Here is a 20,538-nt window from a genome sequence, read left to right on the forward strand (position 1 = left end):
CGGTCAAATTGGAAAGTTACAATTCCAGAATAAGGATTTCCAGCACCTAGTTAATAACCAACGGTGTATCTAAGACTTGGCTCTACCAGGCAAAATCTCTAAGCATGACGTTACCTTAAGCCTTTTTTTTTTAATATTGAGTATTCTTTCTCTTAAATCCAGAAACCCTCCCATAGACCAACTACAACAGAAAAATTTCAGAATTGTTTTGCTAGTCAGCTACGTGTAGTACCAGGGAGCCAGAGAAATGACAGCCTCCCACTCCTATGCATTATTCTCAGCAGCAGACATAAAAAGAAAATTGACACTGGACTGGGCACAAAGCACATGTGCAATAATGAACAACCGAGGGCACCAACCTTGCTCAGCAGAGCTACTTCCATCTCAGGCAGTCTGAAAGGATTCCCCAAAAATGCTCTGTCTTGAAAACCGTCATCTCAACTTCTGCAGCTCACTTAAGGTTCTTATCTCAGGAGGGTGAAAACAATTTGTAAGGCTGTGAATTACAGCAAAATTGCTGCCTATAATTTTCCAATGCCTGTTAAAATGCTTTCCAGAGTGCTCTGCGTCGTCCCTCCACAGGGAAGCCCTTTGTTACACCACATTTTGCAGTATGCAATGCAGACAGACCAGCTGCTTTATCTAGATTAGCTGAATATGCCTTCTTCACCTGCTAAAGAGAAGGCAACCTCAACAACAACAAACAGGTGCACACCCATTGCATTTCTCCCCAGTTGTTCATTTTATTCAAAGGTTCAATCTTACTGATTTTCTGCAGCATGTTTTCACTTTTGGATTAGTCTATTTCCATCCATTAAAAAATTGGTTTTTCTTACACATAATTATTCAAAGTTTTCCCTATCCGATTGCAACTCTTGATTTTTCATATACAGTTTATGAGGTGTTAGCACTTTGTATGATCAAAAATATTTTTGATTAACCATTTCTTTTTATGTATTTAATTCAAATTTCATGAGTGCATCATTAGCTCTCATATAGCCTTTGAAGGCCATAAGGGGAGGGGGGGAAGCATTGATCATCACATTTCTGTTTATTTTAAAAAACTGTTACTTCTGTGTCAATGTGATGGTGATCAACAGCACGTAACTGAAGTCCCATGGAGCTAAATTAGTATCAAGCTGGAATATAATGAATACAAGCAGAGAAAAAAAAAAACCAAACACTGTTAGTAGAGCTATATCTTTTGCTAGCAATTTAGCCACAGATGTTCACATCTACATACGCATTTCATTATACTGAGCTCGCTAAAGTCCAAATCACATAAAGCTATAAAGACCAGATCCCCAAATGGGACATATGTGGAATTTACGCATTTATATTCAAAACTGCTGTCCTGAGCACCCTTTACTTGGCTGTTGCCTGCCCCCACTCCAGTCAGTTTTCAATATTAAAGATCCAGAGATACCTGTAATGCTGCTTCTTTTCATGTACACAGTTCTTTTGAAGATAAAGAAATCAAAACCTTGCTCACATTTAAAACTAATGATGACAGAAGTATTTTTCTTCTTGCCTTTGCAAAACTAGATCTGCCACACAGAAAATACACATTTTTAGCATGTCTGCAGCATCAGGCTCAACTCACAATGCAATAACTAAAAATGAAAGGCAGACGTAGGCTCCTCTTCAGCTCAGTGCCCGTTTTACACAGAAACTTAGAGCATGGCCCAATGTGTATCTCTGGATCTCGCTGTTCTGGCCACAGATGTTTTCTCCATCCTCACTACTCCCTATCACTATCTGCAGCTACCTTTCATTTTCAAACCGTTGGTCATACAGGTCACATCAATTCAACTCAGTTCATTTCAAAGTGAGTCAAATAGATTAGCTCCACCTACCTTCATCAGCCATTAAACTGGCCTGACTCTTTAAAGCAGATGAGGGAGCACTTCCACAATGTCTTCCACTGACAGCGGTATGTCAAAAGTTACCACCAAGAAAATGGGGACAGCGAACATCTGTCAGGGGATGCTAATACTTTCAACTGGGACACATTTACAAGGTAAACACCTTGTCCACAGCTTAAATGACAGTTCAGGGATGAACTGTTCTCATTCAGGATGTGCGACATGTAATCCAGAGTCCTACCACCACCCCAATACAATTCAAAACTACACCTTTCACGAGCAATCCTCGAGACCCTATTCCTATCTCCCCAGAACAGTCTGGAAACCAGCAGATAGGACATTCCCGAGACAGCGGAGATCTGTTTGAGTCTCTTCAAACAGTGAAGGGAAATGAACATTTCTGAAGTATTGAATTTTCTTCATCTTTATGTCTTTAGGCGTCTTTATGCCTAACAAAGTGTGGGTTTCCATTAAAAGGGCCAAGGACGTAAAGTTCTGGACCATCAGTGCTCATCAGTATGATGCCTAAGTCAACTTCATGTTCTAGCAGCCATGAAGAGACTCAAGAGGTTAATGATTTAAATCTCACTAACTCAAATAAGAGTACAGGATGAAATAAAATATGGAAAAAAGATCTAAGTAACAGCTGAGACATTCTTCCCTCATTACCAAAGAGCTACAGCTTAGAGGTACAATGATGAATAATGTGACATAAGCCAAGTTAAATTTCCAAAGAATATGAACAATTACAGTAAGACTTTTTAGCTTTCCAAGCAACAAAAAACATTAGAAAACAGAAAAAGAACCAGTGCTGATAAAAAGTAAATTGAGAATAAAAAAGTTAGGATTACTTTGGTACAGCATGAAATACAAACCACGGTTGTGCCTAGATTTCTAGTAGCAATGGTGATCTTGGAACATAAGGCAAAGACAAAAGAGCAAAGCAGAACAAATGTATACAAGTAAAAAATATAGAAACAAGACTTTAAAAAAAATAGCACACTGGTTTTGAGATCAAATAATTTTCATCTTAAAATAACACAGGAATCATTACACCAAATCACAGATTTAATCGGATTCTCTTCTTATAAACAAGGTGTGGATCAGGTGGAGATGACAGAGACTACCATGAGATACCATCACATATACAATGAATACCCATGCTTACAGTAAATGCGATATAATACAGATACAGGATAAGTATTAATGTCACAGTAAGCTTGCATTACTGTGTACAGTTCTAGTGATTTAATACCAATGAGACCAAAGAATAGCTGAAGAGGAGAAACACTGGTGTGATGACAGCTTAGTGGTATGACGAGAGCTTACAAGTTACACAGAGGGATGAGAACTATTTAAACGGAAGGACTGCTAACCATCAGAATGGTAGGATTAAGAGACTCCCACCAGGACAGATGAGGATAAATACCTTGGATAGCTTTCCATTGCTGCTTGATCAGTTCAGGAATCTCAAACCACACCTTTATTACTTTAGGAATGGACATCCTCTGTCATTGTTTTGAACACCAGAGAACAAGACTAAAAGCCTGCTGAGAACCTTCTTGTTCCATACTTTAAAGGGATTTTATAGCAATTTTCTCAGTAAACTGAATGGGGGGGGAGGGAAGTACATTTAAAAAGGCACAAAGAAACTTGCAGTGTAAAGTATATGTACTGCTCATTAAGTGTAACTTTTGACAGGGGAAAGTTAGTAATGATTTATAGTTGCTTCATCTTTTCAAAATCCATCATCCTATCTACCATCACAAACTTTTACAGGTGATACTATGTTCTCAGGGCTTAGACATGCTCCCCTTTTGCCCTAAGCAGCCAGCTGCTTTCTCCTACGCAAGACAGAAACACAAAGCAATTAAAAGGATTAAATTTTGGTGCTTTTCCTTTTATAATAGCTTCCATCTAATCTAATCATAATTCTATGCAAAATATTGCCTATTTCTAATACTGTCATTTGCAAGTCTTTTCATGTTATGGACAAAAACATGTGGCAATTCCATTTTCAGTCACTGATTACAATTTTTCTTTTCCCCCCCAGAAATTTAATTCTGTGAAAGAAATCATTGACTTCTACAGGTATGTTCCCATCACACTAATTGACGGAAAGGATAAATCAGGAATCCAGAGAGAACAATGCTACCTTACGTATCCATTCAAGTCACAGAAAAGATGTTTTCTGCCTTAACGACACCGATTTGTTTGTACACATGTAAATAGAACAATTATTTAAATGTCTCAAAAATCAGATTAGCCTTTGAGTGAGGAGCTCCCCATAATATTATGAAGCATTCTAAATGAGCCACTAAAAAAACTTCTTTCCAACTGAGAATACAGATCTACTCCATTTTTTGATTCTTGTAATTTGTTTTTAACTTTGAGGATAGAGGTAAAGTATATGCCATTGTATTAATTCACAGAAAAGTGTTGAGAGACTGACTCCTGATATCTTGATGATGATTGAGCAATTTGCTTATCTTGCACTGTACCTTCTAACACAAGAAGAAAAACAAACTCCATCTTGCTTACCTAAATGTCACTGAAGCTCAGTTAGCAGTAAAACCTAATAAAGCATACTACAGTCATATAAAAAAAAAATTCTTGCTTTTAAAAATACATGCGAAATGCTATTTATCTGACTATTCACTGTTTAACAATTTCATTTGGTCTGTATATGTGTTTGCACAATAGCAAGCTGTGCTCAGCAGCCACCGAAGTCAGTGGGTGTCAGCTGGTGATCATAGGTATTGGAGCAGATTTTAAAGCTAGCTTTAATTATGTAAATTCTATTACCTAACTAACACTTATTCTTTAGCTTAAGTAGCAGATACTTGTATTCCATATCTGAGCCTTCAACCATTTACATAGTAGGACCATTATGTAAACAGTCCCTTTGAATTCATACCATGTGCAAATATAGAGATAAAAATCATCAGTAGGAAGAGTAGATGTGCCTCAAACTCAGCAAGAAAACATGTTCCAGTACGTATCAAAGATGACACGAAGGTGATATTTTTCCGGCAAAAAATATGGGAATATTTATTCATACAATTTCCGTTTTGGAAGGCTTAACTGAATTGATTATAAATATGAAAGGCAAACCAGTATTTTTCTGCAAAGCATCCATAATCTTCCCTTCTAAGCACACTCAGAAGCTTGACTAGGTAATTGGAATATACCAAAAAAGCAACCTCAATTACTTTATCCTTACAGAATAGGAACAAGAAGAATAAAAACATTCAAGCCCAAAACAAGACATTCCAACCCAATTTATGATGTAGTACGTAGTGGCACAAACTAGCGCTAAAAAAAATTTAGCAGTTGGTTGTTATTTCCTTGCAACCTTTTTATTTCTTAGTGCTGCATCAAAATGCAAGAGAACATTCATTGTAATTATTTCTCTCAAACCACTGAGACTGTTAAACTTGAAGGAAATTATTCTGACATGACATTATCTAATAAGAAGAATGAAAATTAAGAAACCAGAAGCTGCTAGAGTTTGGCAGAGCTCATAAAAAGGAAAAGAGGCATGACATAATCTGCTTTAAGAGTTTCATAGCCACCACACAATTTAACTTACAAAAGGTTTTCCTGTTAAAACAAAAAAAATATTTTCTAAATTAAACCCATAAAAAACACACAGCTTAACAATTTAGATAGCAGATTATGGTGGTGACATACAAAGCTTTGCAGATGTTCACTACAACAGTAGACTTCCTTACAGAAGACAAGCATTAGTAGTATACTTAAACCACCTAGAGTTCATAATGCTGACAGCAACACTTCTCCGCCCCACCCAGTACAGCTTTCATGCAGAATGTTCTAATTTTGCCAGTGACAACTCTTATGAAGCAAATTCAAAACTATTTATTTAGCTTCTACAGAAACAAAACTAATTCAAACAGTAACCTGGACTGAAGGAGTTTAAAAAAAAAAAGAGGAATTTTAACCATGTGTTTTCTTATGTTAACAATTTCAATTTTTATTATATGCGATATGCCAGAATTCTAAAATGGGAACTATTTTCACAATCGAAAATGCAAATAGTACTGTTAGGTTCGGCATCGAAGTATATGAAGTGAAAAAACCCTCTAGTGTACCCACCTAAAAAAATATAATTCCATTTGAATACAAAATGAGAACTGTCATTTCATTATTATTGACAAAACAGACAAAAGGAAGTTTGTTCTGTGGAACAGGTTAGTCTGATACAAATGATACAAAAACTTTCCATGTGTATACGATGAAAAAGATCTGACATAAAGCACCAACTATATGAAGGATTTTAACACTGTATTGCAAAATGACTGGAAAGCAATGTTTTAACTGGTTTTGAAAATAAGCCTCAGTCAGATGTAGTTTTAAAATATTTACATTTCAATACAGATACAATACATACTTTATCAAAACAATGTATAATCTGCTGGAGTATATAAAAAAATATTCCCAGCCTAAACTGCTTACAAAAATGCACCAACAGTGAAAAGAGTTAGGAACTACCAGTTTTTCCAAGAGTAGTCCCATTTCAAACATATAACACACATCCAGCCTTAGAGTCAGTATTCATTTTCTTATCTGTAAAAACGTAAGAAGTGATTTTAATTGTATGTGCTTCAGTATAGTTCGTTCTGTATGATTTTAAAATGATTTGAAATCGACAAGATGAAGAAAAACATCTGTTGTTCATGTACAGAAACATTAGACTTCAGTATCATCCATCCCTCCTCTTCACTAAAAACTTGACATTTGGCCCTGATTTAGGAAAGTGTTTAAGCAACTGAGCATTGTTTACACTGCACTGAAGTCAGTACATACACATTAGACATACATATGTAACTAGGCACATGCTTGTATGAATTGAGAACTACAAAAAATATATTCTAACAACATCTAAATTCTTAAGATTATAAAGGATGAAAGATTGCACTGAAAATCTAGTTCAACACTGTCAATGTAAAAGCTGTGCAACATGGTTTTTCATTTTGAAAAGTCTTCACCTTCAGCAAGTTCCCCCTGTAAATAAGTGTTAACACACCAACTAGAGTTCTAACCAAATGCCCAATTCTGCAAATGTGTTTCTATCAGGCTACACACACACATGGTGGTAGAGGGTTTATGTTTGGCTATTACTTCCTTAGATTTCAGAACAGCCTTGAGACCAGATAGAGAAAAACTTCTCTCTGCTATCAGTCCAAGCCTGATGATATCTCTGTCTCTGCCTGCTCAGAACAAAGATGGTACAGAAAGCTGACAGTGTTCTGCTCTCTTTCTCACATCTACGCAATACAGGATAGGTAAAGACTAAGTACTAAACAAAATTAAACTTTTTAGTGCTATCTGACCTAGTGGGAGTACCTCTAATCCCACAGAGTCTTCATTTACAACCTTGTATCTCCTCTGAAGTCAGCAGAAGTGGTTTTGTTTCACTGAAACAGAGTACTTGCATTTAAGTTTTACTTTTTATGCGTGGTGCTTAATTTGCCACTAAAACCTAGGATATGCACTTGCTGCCCACAGAGGATCAAAGGTGCTTTTCAGTACACGTATGCTCAATCTCTGAAACACCATGCTGTAATAAAGCAAACTAAACCCTGTTAAATTTACAAAGATCTCATCGTCTAAGATTTTAATCCATACAGACCTAGCACAAACCAGTTACAGCACAGTATCCTAGCACAGAGAACGGTAACTAGAAAGACGCTTGCATAGCAAATCTTTGTCAAATTTCTCCTATGGAACAGATGGAGTTGACCTCCAATACAAATTTCAAACATGAGAGTGCAAAGTAGTGCTGAATCCTCACTTTCAGCTTCTCTGTATCTCTAGAACTCTGCTCTCCTCTCCCACTTCGCTAACAGTAGAGGCCTTCTGGCAAAATGTGGCAGTTATTTCAATCTTACTTTCTGAGCAAGTTAGTGGCACTCATTAAAAATAAGAGGGGAATGCCCCCCAGTCTCTCAATTAATGCTTTTTTGCTGGAAAAGAAAGAACATCCCAGCCCTTGGTTGCCTCTATTAAGTGCCTCTGTCCATGACTTATCCATTCTTCTTGGTCCATATATACTCTTCCACAAAACCAACACTTAAACATACACTGAAGTGTTTCAGCTGGTGAAGCTTCCACCACCTGGTAGTTGTTTTTATGGGTCTTTTTTAGTTTCATTTTTAGCATACTCTGCTTTTTTGCTTGGTTTCCTGTCTCAACATTTTGAAGAGTAAGACGCTTTCGATAACGTCTGACACCAAGACAACTACTTGTCCTTTCTGACAGAACTACTTTCAGGACTTGACCTTTATACTTGTTGATAGTCTTCATGACATTAATTATCTCTGGCGAGTCAACGTCAGGATGGTTTAGTACCACAACTGGCTGGTTACGACGAGGGCATTTTATCAACTGATTCATTCTCAGAGGGACAAGCCGAAGACGCCTTGCTGTCAACAGATACGACATGTCAGAACTTGAACTGGTTTCCGACTGAGTTCTTGTTTTCCTCTTAGGAAGTTCCCTGAAACTTGCTTGTTTCATCTTATTTTTGGGACCTAGTTGACTTTTTGAGTGGGGTTTGCTTTGCTTACTCACATCACTGCTCTTCTGAAACAGTACACCAGTTTGTTTGCTATTATTTTTAACACTTGCCTCTCGCTTTGGTCTTTGCCTGAGTGATATACCTCGGGACGGAGCATTCGGTTCACTCTGGTTAGGCAAACAGGGCAAATTACTGCTAAGTGTCTCAGAAACACTGACAGGAACCGGGCGAGGGAGAAACATTTCATTGCAATACATAGACAGAGCTGATGTTTCACTCCTGTTTTCTATTCCATTTGATTTTTGACTGCTAGTAGCATTCAGCACTCTCAGCATTGTCCCTTTGGGGATAAACACTGGAGTAGCAACATGGGAATTTTTAGTCACCCTGCTTTTAGATGTTCTTGCAAATGTAAGCAACTGATCTTTACTGTCGTCTTCGCTACTAATCACGCTGCTTCCACCATGCACTTGAGGCAACGACACAGACTGTCCCACTTCAGTGGCAGGAACAACTCTCTCACAGCTTGCTGAATTTTCTTGAGGGAAAAGCACCTTCTTACTAGAAGCCTGACATCTCAAAGGCATGGATTTCATGTTAGATTCAGCAGCAGACATGAGCTGAGCAATCTTTCTACACAGCAATGTTGCTGACTTCTTATTACATGTTGTGTCATCCCATCTGACACCCTCTGGAACATTTTCAGCCCCAGAGCTAAGAGAAAATACAGACGAAATAACAGGTCCCTCAAAAGGGTTGCCTTTATTTTCCATCTTCTGTAGTTCTAATGATTCCAGAAGAAGATTGTTCTTTTGACTTATGGTTTCAGCTCTCTTTACTTTGCTAAAGCCAAAAGTCACGTCCTCACAAGGTGGAGTTTTAGTGACACGAAAGTTCTTTCCTGCTTCAGAAGATGTAACGGATTTTTTATCAAAACCCTTACCAGCTAAACGTGTTTCTGTAGAGCTGACTGGCAGACTCCTACATTCTTTGTCATCCCTCTTTAGAGGCAAAGTATCTTTTTGTTTAAGGACTGCAGAAGAAGAGGAATTTTTGCCCTCCTGAGCAGCCTCTACTGAAATGTTCTTGGAACTTTTCTCTTCAGAAATAGCAGCATATTTTGGAGGGGGTATATCCACACCTTCTTCGTAACAATACAAGTCATAATGCAAGTTATTTTTTCCATCTACTTCCCACCTTGCGGATTTAAGATCACTTTTTTTTTCAGTGCTATTCATCACCAGAGATGGAGAACAAAGTTCTATAACACCTGAATGGACATCAATACCTTTCACCAAATGAAAGCACAATTTTGATGCATCTTCCCTCTGTACGGATACAGAGTTACAGTCTGAGAGTTGAGAATCAGAAAAACAAAGACATTCAGAATTCTTTTCATATGTACTATCCAAATTAAGCTGGTTACTAACACTGGATAATTTGTCTACATTCACTTCCATGGTTAGTAACTCATTTTGAGATACAGAAGATTGTTTTCTTCCTTCTGCAGATCGTTCTATACCTTGATTCTCAAGTTCCTCTTCAGCACCATTCACAGGTTTGTACGTTGCTTCTTTCATAGGAATTAGTTTAAGAACCAGCTGTTGTGCTCCATTCACTATTTTAATCTCTACTATCTGAGCTAAACAGTTAGAAGGAACTACAAGTTCAGATGGTGCAATTACTGTTAAAGGCATCCCAGGTTGTAAAGGCTCTGTTTTTGGAGAATAAACCTCAACTTCGACACTCTGATTCTCACATACGCTTATTTCAGGTGGCTCCAATATTGTTTTATCCTGGACTGATGCTGTGTTTACGCTACATTCTACATTGTGAGATGAACAGACTGTTTTAGTTACTTTATCTGGAATCTCACAAACCATATTTGAAGACGAATTTGAAAGTTCATTCTGAAAAGGAATTTTATTGTATTTCTGCTTTTCAAATAAAGTGCTTTGACTCGGCTTCTTTTGCTTGTGGTTTATGATAGTATTTGACAGCCGTTTTGTGGGTGTTTCATGTACTCTTCTCGTATGTTTTACTATATAGTCATGTCTAACAGCACCGTATTCACAGTATTCACACTGATACGGAAAAGTTCCAGTGTGTTTCACCAAATGTCTCTGGAATTCTCCTTTGGTGTAAGATACGTAGCTACAATGGGAACAAATAAATTTAATTTCTTCATGTTGACCTACATGTTTTTTATACTGCAAAGGATCCTTCGTTGAAAATCTACATTTATCACAGTAGTATTTACCTGGCAAAAAGTTTTTAACTTTAAATGTTTTCTGGGTTTTACTCGGGGATTTTTTTTCATGTTTTTCAAAGCCTACAGCATTGGCACCCTCAGGAACAAAATGGAAAGCTGGTGGTGCAATATGACTGCACTTCTTGCAGATAAAATTTTTGTCTTCAGTCCACCCAAGCTTCTTATGCTTTTCTACATCTTGCATTGAAGTTCTCTGAACACTTCTGCATTTTACACAGCTTATCAGTGACAACTTATTATTCTCAGCCTCAGTCCCTTGGTAACAGCAGTTTTGCTCATCATCCCCTTTTGATGGATTTGTTTTATCCTCAGAAGATTGCTTTGGGGATGTAGTTAAGGAATTATTTTTATCATTAACCTGGCCAGGGTACAATCTTGGTAAAATTTCCCTCATTTTTTTCAACTGCATTTCAGAAGACGTAAGTCTGCACCAGTTTTGTCAAACACAGCAGCAGCAGATGGAATGTGTTCTTGATATTAGTCTTGTGTATGCTGCTTATCAATCAATCACTCAGGCCAACAATCTGCAGAATATACACTCTGGAAGAAACGGTGCTCAAGGAACTGCATCCATATTATATTCCATGTTCTTAATTTTATTCAATCAACTTGCAGCACTGAAGAATAAAAAGCAGAAGATTAAGTCAGTTACAAGTCACTGATCATTGAAATATGATGAACTAATAATTGAACTATTAGTGGACTACAGCTGAATTACAGAGTGCAAGTCTACTGTTAATATACCGCTGATTGTATTCTGCACATAAAACCATTAACTCTAAGCAAAACATACCCAATCAAATAATCCTTTAACGTTTGCTCTTATTCAAGATATTCATAAATTCATAAAAGTATCTGCTATGCATCAAAACCTAAAGAGTTCATGCTATTTCTTCCATGTCATGAAGAATTTTATATTTAAGAAATGTATTTATAACCCTAAAAAGAAAGACACTTGGTAACAGAACTGAGCAGCAGTTCATATACAGCCCTTAACTCAGGAAAAGATATTATGAAACACTGCAGGTGCCACTCATTTGTGAATCCCAGCAGGAAAAAGGAGAGCAACTACAATGGTTACTAGAAACATGCAACTATGAGTTGTTTTAAATACAAGGATTTTTAAGTTAGCATGGAAATTCCTGAAGTACAGAAGGAAGTTTTCTGATCAGTGCCAATGTTTCAGATCCAAACAGTCTTGAACACTAATTCATAACAAGGTGTGATTTATACTTCACATGTTCTCAAAGTAATGAAGTCAAAACAATCTGTGGCTACAAAATCAATTACTTTCACTTCTACTAATATCACAACGTAATCATTTCTATATATGTGGTCAAACATATGAATTATTCACTCCACCCCGACAATACAGAATGTGTCAATCAAGCAAAACAAACAATGCAACAGAAAGCAGAGGGAGAACAGTAATGCCAGTGTAAAACCACCACATGAACTTGTGCAGCATATTTGGCCCCTGGTTTCAGCACTCTTACTGTCTCTTTTCTATATTTGACATGAGCAAGACCTAAGCCTTTCAGCTTTTGCCAAGTCTGAGACCACTGTTATTTGGAAAATAAACAACTAAATTAGCCTTTCGAGAAAAACATAAAACAATATTAAGTCCAAAGCTAACAGAAACAAGTAAAATCTACTCAACATCTTTCTTATTCAAACATTCTTACTTACAGACACATTGTTGCACAGATCTGCATTCATATATAGACCCTATTTCATGAGGTTATTTCTAGATTCCTCTAGATCTCAATACATCCTACAGAAGGTTTCTCCTTCTGAAATCCAGTTACTCTCCAAGTCTATCTATGGAGAGCAGGGCCTGATTTGGGCTCAAAAAGCACAGCACCGAGATCACCTAAGTAGCATCATATCCTCCTACATGAATGAGGAAAACTTTACACTATGGTACATCTCCACAATGGCTTGATAGGAGTAAGCATCTGATCCAGAAAGTTTTTCTTGCATGTCCCTGTGCTCCATCTGCCAATATCCCTAACTGCTACAGGAATGCTGCCCTAAAGATAGGGGTCTGCAAAGAGCAAGTATGCTGATGTAACCTCAAACAACAGTAAAAATAAGTTAGAAAACTGGTTAGGGACAAAATAAAGGGCTTTTCACTCTTTAGCAGATGGATGGCTGCACACCTGTAAAACTCCTCCATAGGTAGTTTTTAGGACTGTAGTAATCTCATCTCATTGCAATGCAAACAGCTGTACATCCCTATGTGAAAAACCTCTGTATGCCGGTGTGAAAAACAAACCAATGGCAGCCTCCCAGGACAGAGGAAAAGTATACATGACTACTGTATCATGATCTGAAGATTTTTTTTTTTAAGCAATTCTAATGTTGGTAACATTATGCCCTCTGTTATCTAGATTCTGAAGAGGAAAGAAAAACAAATGTTTCTGGTAATCTGAGATGGACCATTCTTCCCCTGCTAATATCACTTCTTAGACTGAAGATGAATCTTGTCGACACACAAGTGTGATGGTAGGCCTATGTTCAGGAGATCCACTGTTTTATTTCAGGAGAAAGATAGTAAGAGATCTTTATAAGCTCAAGATCCAGACTAAAGATGTTTTGAAGATTTCTATACAGCTTTAAGAAAGCACTAAAATTGCATTAGAAAGGAAAGGGTGAAGTAAGATCAGTATTTGCTTTTTTTTGCTGTTAACAGCTATCCATTGATACTGAAACTGCACTCCATATGAACTGATCAAAAGATAAGCATAGAGCACTTTATGCCATCAACATCCTGGACCACAAAAAACAGTATTAAAAGACATGGAGAGTTATCCTGTATCCTTTAACACTGTAAGCTTCACTTTATGGGACAACATGAAAAAGGATCCACCACTTCTAAAGAGCAGGAAAGTACAAAACCCACTGTCAAACACTTTAAGAATGCTTCAATTTACCAGACAGATCTGGGTTGCTCAGTCCAAGAGGACAGCAGAAAAATTTTACAGAGGGAATTCAAAGAACAGCCTAGTAATGCTTCTAAACTTTCTTAACTCAAATAGCTTTATATATAGAAGTGAAAACAAATAGGTATATAACCCCAAAAGCTTTCATTCAGACCTGTGACAAATAGCATGTTCCTAGAATCCAGGTTTCAAATGTTGTTGGAGTTACTGCAACTGCATTTCAGATGTGCGGTGGGTTGATCCTAGCCAGCAGCCAAGCAGCCACATAGCCGCTCGCTGGCTCCCCACCCCTCCCTGAGTAGGAAGGGGAGTGAACTGGAGAAAAAGAGCAAAGCTTATGGGTCAGGACAAAGGCAGTTTTATCAGTGAAGGAAAGAGATGGGCAGGTGATGCAAAGGAAATAATTCACCAGCTTCCACAAGCACACCCATGCCTGGCCAGTCTCCGAGCAACAGCCACCTTGTAAACCATCCCCCCCCCCTTCTTTCTCTACTTCCAGTTTTCATTGCTGAGCATGATGTTACATGGTACGGACTATCCCCTTGGCCAATTCTGGTCGCTGTCCCAGCAGCATGCCATCCCAATCTCCTGCCCACCCCATGCCTACTCACTGCAGCAGAGGCAGAGAAGGGGGTAAAAGAATACCCTGACGTTGTGCAAACACTGTTCAGCAACAGGCAAAACACTGGTGTGTTATCAACACAGTTTCAGCCACAGATCCAAAACACAGCATGGTACAGGCTGCTATGAAGAAATTTAACTCCATCCCAGCCAGACCCAGTACAAGGTGAAGAACTGAATAACCAGGTGATGCTGAAGTGACACCACTCCTCCACTTTCACCAATCTTACCTGAACGCTGAGTAGTTAACAAAAGTTTTGATAAAACAGTTCCACTTATCATTATTTTGGATAAAACAAGCCCAAGAGTACATTGTAATTTCATTCTTGTATTAAAAAAAATTATTTGCTTTTTCTGGTTACTTCAGAAAAATGAGACCATCAATGTACACAGAGAGGTGGTGCAATCCACCATCCATTCACTCTATAAAAGGTGGGGGGGGAAGAGGAATTCCCCTGAAGATTTGTTTTGATATTTAAAGGGTTAGCAGAGATATGCTTCAGAAGATTTAATTAAAAGATACATACTCGATTTTTCAAGTTACAATCAAATGCAGAGCGCACAAACCAATCCAAAGATACCATTAAAGAAAGACCTGAAAGTCTACATGGAGTCTGAATGACAAACACAAGAACAGGATAGATGAAGAACGGAGTAAGAGGGACTAGGAGTGTTAAGATCAATCCCAGTCACTGTCTTTACAGGAATGCATCCAGAAAAAGTTTGTGAAAATACTTTGAAATACAGTAAGATAGGTGAATTAGGATAAATTAAAAAAATTTAGAGGCCCTAGTAGTTCTGAAAAAATTGGAAGCAAAAAGTCAGAGGCACAGGGAAAAAAGGACAACAGAAGGAAGATAAACCAAACTTTCTGATTCATTCCTTCCACCAAACACCTGCAATTCAGTGACATTAAAAAGTGGTGCACTAATAAAAGGAAATATTTCCACCTTTCCCACAACACTAGCATATCTTGAACCTTGCTGCTCAAGACACATAGATCAGTAGATCTGCAGGAGTCAAAAGGCATTCCTCACAGAGGATATCACATTTATATAAAGGTTAAAAACAAGAAAAATAGGAAGAAACATCCTCTGCAGCCTGACTATGCCAAATTCATCCAGTACAAGGTTTTTTGCACTGAAGTAGATTACAAACCACCGATGTGGCCACTGTCAGACAGGAATTGCCAGTGTCTTCCCATTATTCTATACTCCTGAAATTTCCATTTACTTCAAATACATTAATACTTTTTTCATCATTTCAAAGAAAAATATTTATTTTCCAGTGTTTTAGTTTCCTTTTTTACCTCAAATTACACACTGCTATCAATGAAATGGGTGTGACGAGCAGCATGCATTTATCATATGTGATCAAATAAGACCTTACTTTAGCAAACCACACACCTCTAACACACCAAGTTCACAGACTGCATCCAACAATCAAGGCCTGCTTTGGTATTGAAAAGCCCATATGAGTCATCTCCTAAAAGAAAAGTTTAAACAGAATTGGAAGACACTGTGCATCACTGTATCAGGAAGATACAGTGTGTAAAATCTGAGGCTCTGTGAAAAACTTAAATCTCTGTGCAAGCTTAAAATTACCTTGTCTGTATTTTACAATTATATATATGCCATATAGTATCAATTTAACATTGATTGACTATCTCTTGTTAAGCAGAGTTAGCTGTTCTGCTGATCCAACTACACAGCTGCAATTATCAGTCATTAATTTTAGGCCTAATGACTGGGAGAGATCCAAAGTGCTTCACTCAAGTGTAACGTATTGTAATAATTAAAGGAACTGATTTTGTATTAAAAACAAACCATTCAAATACACCAAAGAAATCTCATCTACAATTATTTCTTCTTAAAAAGACATTCTGTTTCACAATAACAGCTAATCACACAGTCATAACACTTTTTATATCTGAAATTCACATGAAGTTTTTCCATCAACATGAATAAGGAATGTCAATGCAGAGAATTAAGAAGAGCAAAGACCATGCACCAGGTTTTCAGCGCTTACTTTTATTACAAAGCATACAGTTATTTCACTCTACAGAAAAAAATTACTTACATTCAAAATTTTTACTACTTATGACATAAAGTTATGTAAAATACCGAGTAAAAGTAAATCACTATTTTTAGAATACACAGGTGAAAACTTGTCCAATTTATTGACATTTATTGGCATTGTAAGAAGTCAGGTACATATATGAACTATACAGTATTTTACTGAAATGGAGGTCTGCTTCTCTGTAGCTCCAGGACTGAGGCCTAGCTTTATTTGTATCTAAAAGATACACATTTCTGACATATCATTCAATTGCTTGGTGGTCTTCTTGCAATAAGCTAAGCAAGGCATTCTCAAATAACTACTGTATCAAAACCAGTGTTTTAGAGAGTGCTCAGAGATGTTTATACAGTTGTTTATCTTTACATGTATGATCAACTTCTAAATTTATGCTGCACATTTTGTTATCTCACACAATTTACAACCGTTTTCAAAATCTCTCTGTATATCCAAAGCATACTGACTAGTATTTAGCATTACCTTACTCTAAGCTTTACGGCCTGTAAGCAATAAAGCAAGGAAACATGGCACTGAAGAAAATGGGAGAGGAGGGGGGGAAAGTCCCATTAAAAGTACATATCCCTCCGTGCCCAGTTCTCAAAACACTCATGTAGACGCTAAAATTCATTTCTGCAGATTTAATTCCTGCTGAAATTAGCCATATACTATCTATAGGTGCAAGAAAAGGGTCTTGACTGTAACCATTTACTGTAGTAACAATGCAGAACAGGATGCCAGCAAAATCCTGTAAAATACCATTAGTCTTCTTAATAATAAAACAGACTTTTTTTTATTAAACATATATTTCAGGACACTTGGGCTATGTCTATCATAACACTGGATCATTTACTCAGAAGAAATCCAAGTCATTTTATATGTCTGAATTATCGTAAGTATCCAATGTAAAACTTGTTTATGACAGATTCTCTTGCAACAAAATTTAATATAGGATTTAATTAAGCGAATCTTATGCGCAAATATAACTCTCTAAATAACCGTTCTCTAAAGAACACAATTTACATACAAAATACAGGATGTTCAGTAACACAGTTACTAACCCGAAAGCTTCTTTTCTTCAGGAAGAAGACCACGATGACAAACCTGGACAACAGCTTTACAGTCCAGTCGAGTCTAACGCAGCCCGATGGCGTCCACGAGACAGCAGCACCCGCCAGCCAACACCAAAAAAATCCCATTTTCTGGGGCATCCAGCCCGCCCACGCACAAGTGCTGCCGCTTCTCCGGGGAAGAGAGGCCTCCCTCGCTCAGGGCCCGTCTCCGGGGGCCGAGCCCCGCCGCTGCCCGGGCGCAGGCGGCCGGGCGGGTGGCGGACCCTCTGCAGGCCGCGCCGACCTCCGCCCGCCGCCGCCGCTGGGGAGGCGGCTCCTCCCGCGCCGCCGCGCAGTGCCGCCGCCGGCCCGCAGGGGGCAGCACCGCGCAGGCCGCCGGGCCGCAGCCCGCGCTCGCCGCTGGGACCGCCGGCCCCCCCGGCCCGGGCAGGGAGCCGGGCAGGGCGGCGGCGAGCAGCCGACGGCGGCGGCGCTGAGCCGGCTGGCACAGGCCGAGGGTGAGGGAGCCTTACCTGGCTCGGAGGAGGCCGAGGAGAAAAAAGGGCTGCCGCCCTCAGGGACAGACCCCGCCAGCCGCCACCGCTCCCCTTGTCTCCAGACGCACAAGAAACGCCGCGCCGAGCCTCATCCTCCCCGCCGCGCAGCTCCCACCCCCCCGCTCCGCCCTGAGGTACTTACGAGAGCGAGGGCGAGCCCCCGCCGCCACCGCCGCCGCCGCCTCGGCACGGCCCGCCGCGGCGACGGAACTGACCTCAGCAGCAGCTGCGGCGCCGCGCCGCCCCATTGGCCAGCGCCGCACCGCCGCTCCCGCCGGCGGCGCCGTGTAGAGCTCTACTGAGGCGCCCCGGCGGCGGCGCAGGCGCGCGGCGGGCCCCGGCGCTGGGGCGGCGCCTCGGGGCGCGCGGCCGCACCCGCACCCGCACCCGCGCGGGGCCCCGTCACCCGTGGGGGCCCCGGTGCCGCCGGCGGGACGCAGCGCGAGCCGTGGGGGAAGAGGCGAGGCTGGTGTTGAAACACCTGCAAGATGGCAGGCGAGGGTCTAGAGGAAGGCGCGGCGCCGGGTTGCGGCCAGCAGGCCGTCCCTCAAGGGCTCTGACAGGACAACAGGCCGAGGGAAGAGCCGTTGTTCCCAGTAACCGCTCTGCGTTCCCCCTGACACCACCGTGTCTTACTAGTGTGTGGCGTGGGCACGCGTTTCACGGGGATGGCTCCGTTAAGTAGCACGGTGACGTAGTAGTTGCATATTTTCAGATGCTTCCTATAAAATCCAAATTTCTCTTATAAATAAGCTGTTCCTGGTCAAATTTGAAGGGAGAAAAAAGGATTTTAACTGTCAGCATCTTGCCCTCTAAAAGTACCTTTAACATCACTGCAGTGCCTGACCACTCTGCTTAAAAAGGAAACCTTATTTGACATAGGGCCCACAGCCTTTCCAAATAGCAGCTTTAAAATGGAACTTTTTGGTACTTGACTTTAAAGTTATACTCTGTTTTGCTGATTGTTCTGTTAGCATGGATTCGGTGTGATAAGAGGAACCACGAGTAAGTTATATTTTCCGATCAATTCTGTACTGGAATGATTGGAAACAGGGCTTGACCTGTCCTTACCATTGTCTAGACATGAACACAGATCTTCAGGCATCTCAGATTTTGGGATAGGCTCTTTGGGTCACAAAAAAGGAAAGGGAAAGCTAACGCTATCAGACAGGGAACTTTGGGGGAAAAGAATCCTCTCAACTATGAATTTTTTAGATCCAAAATGAGATGTTCCCCTCAGTCTGTTACATCTTTTGATCAGCAGTGTACGAAAACACTGTTAACAGTGGAGTTTGAAAAATTCTAGTTTATTGAACATTTTTAAAACTTGTGAAGAAGGTCTTCTGTCTGACAGAGCCTGTTGGGATTTCTAGAAGGTTTTTGACAAAGGCTGTCAAAGAAGCTAAGCAGTAATGGCATAAGGCCAAATGTCTTGGAATGAATAACTGGTTAAAGATGGAGCGCACGGAGTGGGAGTGAGTGTGCAGTACTTGCAGTGTCGAGGTCCCAGGTTCACTGCTGTAGCGCTCTGTGCTTGGACCTGCTCTACGTAGTCACAAGTGACTTGGAAAAGGAGCTGGGCACTCAGGTAACTGCCTTCTGATGATACCAAGCTGTTCAGGGACTTAAGGACAAAAGCCCAATGAAGATCTGCAGAAGGACCTTATAAGGCTGACTGGCTAGGCAGTAAAATGGCAGATTACATTCTGGATAGATAAAAGTGATGCACAATGGGGAAGAACATCCTAACTTCAAATGTAAAATCATGAGCTCCAAGCTGACTAGTACTGTGCAGGAGCAAAATCTTGGAATTAGAATGTGTTTCTGTGAAAACCTCACTTCAGTGCTTAATAGGGGTCAGAAAAACAAGCTGTATGCTGAGATTTGAAAAGGAACAGAGAACAAAGCATCCTTATGCTGCTGTGTAAATTCATGATTTGACCACATCTTGAAAGCTGTGGGTGGTTCCGAGTTCCCTCAGCTCAGGAAAGACAGAATAGTAGTGAGAAAGGTTCAATGAAAGGTAAAAAGGATGTTCAAAGGTACTTTGGTCTCAACTTTCATGTAAGGAACAACTAAGTAAGCTTCTGTCTGAAAAAAGATTACTTGATATCACAAAGGGCTAAAAATCATGAGCGTACATTGTAATGTAAACAGTTACAGGTGGGAATTGTGTATGTGGATCCCATGGGAGCCACCAGGGACAATTTGCACTTACTGACTTGTGTCAGCTGCTCTGCAAAGGTGATTGTGTGGTGTTATGAAAATTCACTTTCCTAACTGTTATATCAATCAGTCTCTATAATATGAAAGTGTATTAACTTTGTTAATATATATTAGTTCACATTATACACTGCAGTGTAATGAGGTAGTGGAATTTTACTGGAGACTTTGGTATTATTCACGCTCAAGTAGAACAAACAGAAGGACAGCCCGGTCCTGGAAATTAGGACTTTGCTTCTTGGAAGCTTAGAGCTGTCCATGAAGGATAAAGGATACCCATAGACAACCAAGATAAAGCCAGCATCCTAGCCACTCTAACACATCTTTGAAACCCTCCCAGTGTCATCTGGCATCACAGATAAGTAACACTAGCAAGACTGACTCCAGGG

At 39.8% G+C, this 20,538-nt stretch overlaps 1 protein-coding gene across 2 annotated transcripts; it reads right to left on the reverse strand.

The window, feature by feature from the left end:
- Positions 1-5,608: 5,608 nt before the first annotated feature.
- Positions 5,609-18,130, reverse strand: ZNF518B (zinc finger protein 518B). Of its 2 annotated transcripts, none has more exons than XM_082314942.1 (2): positions 18,069-18,130; positions 5,609-11,295 (listed from the first exon to the last, which is right to left on the reverse strand). In XM_082314942.1, exon 2 carries the CDS (start codon positions 11,085-11,087, stop codon positions 7,839-7,841), a length of 3,249 nt encoding a protein of 1,082 aa, XP_082171068.1. In that variant the 5' UTR covers positions 11,088-11,295; positions 18,069-18,130; the 3' UTR covers positions 5,609-7,838. The 2 variants fall into 2 exon arrangements, with proteins under 2 accessions (XP_082171068.1, XP_082171069.1); XM_082314943.1 differs by lacking the exon at positions 18,069-18,130 and adding an exon at positions 17,379-17,704.
- Positions 18,131-20,538: the final 2,408 nt, after the last annotated feature.

This window comes from Platalea leucorodia, assembly GCF_965183815.1.
Source record: "Platalea leucorodia genome assembly, chromosome: 6".
NCBI lineage: Eukaryota > Metazoa > Chordata > Aves > Pelecaniformes > Threskiornithidae > Platalea > Platalea leucorodia.

Bases quoted from the DNA above. Each gene is read 5' to 3' on its own strand.
- ZNF518B (XM_082314942.1), bottom strand. From the start codon at position 11,087: ATGCAGTTGAAAAAAATGAGGGAAATTTTACCAAGATTGTACCCTGGC.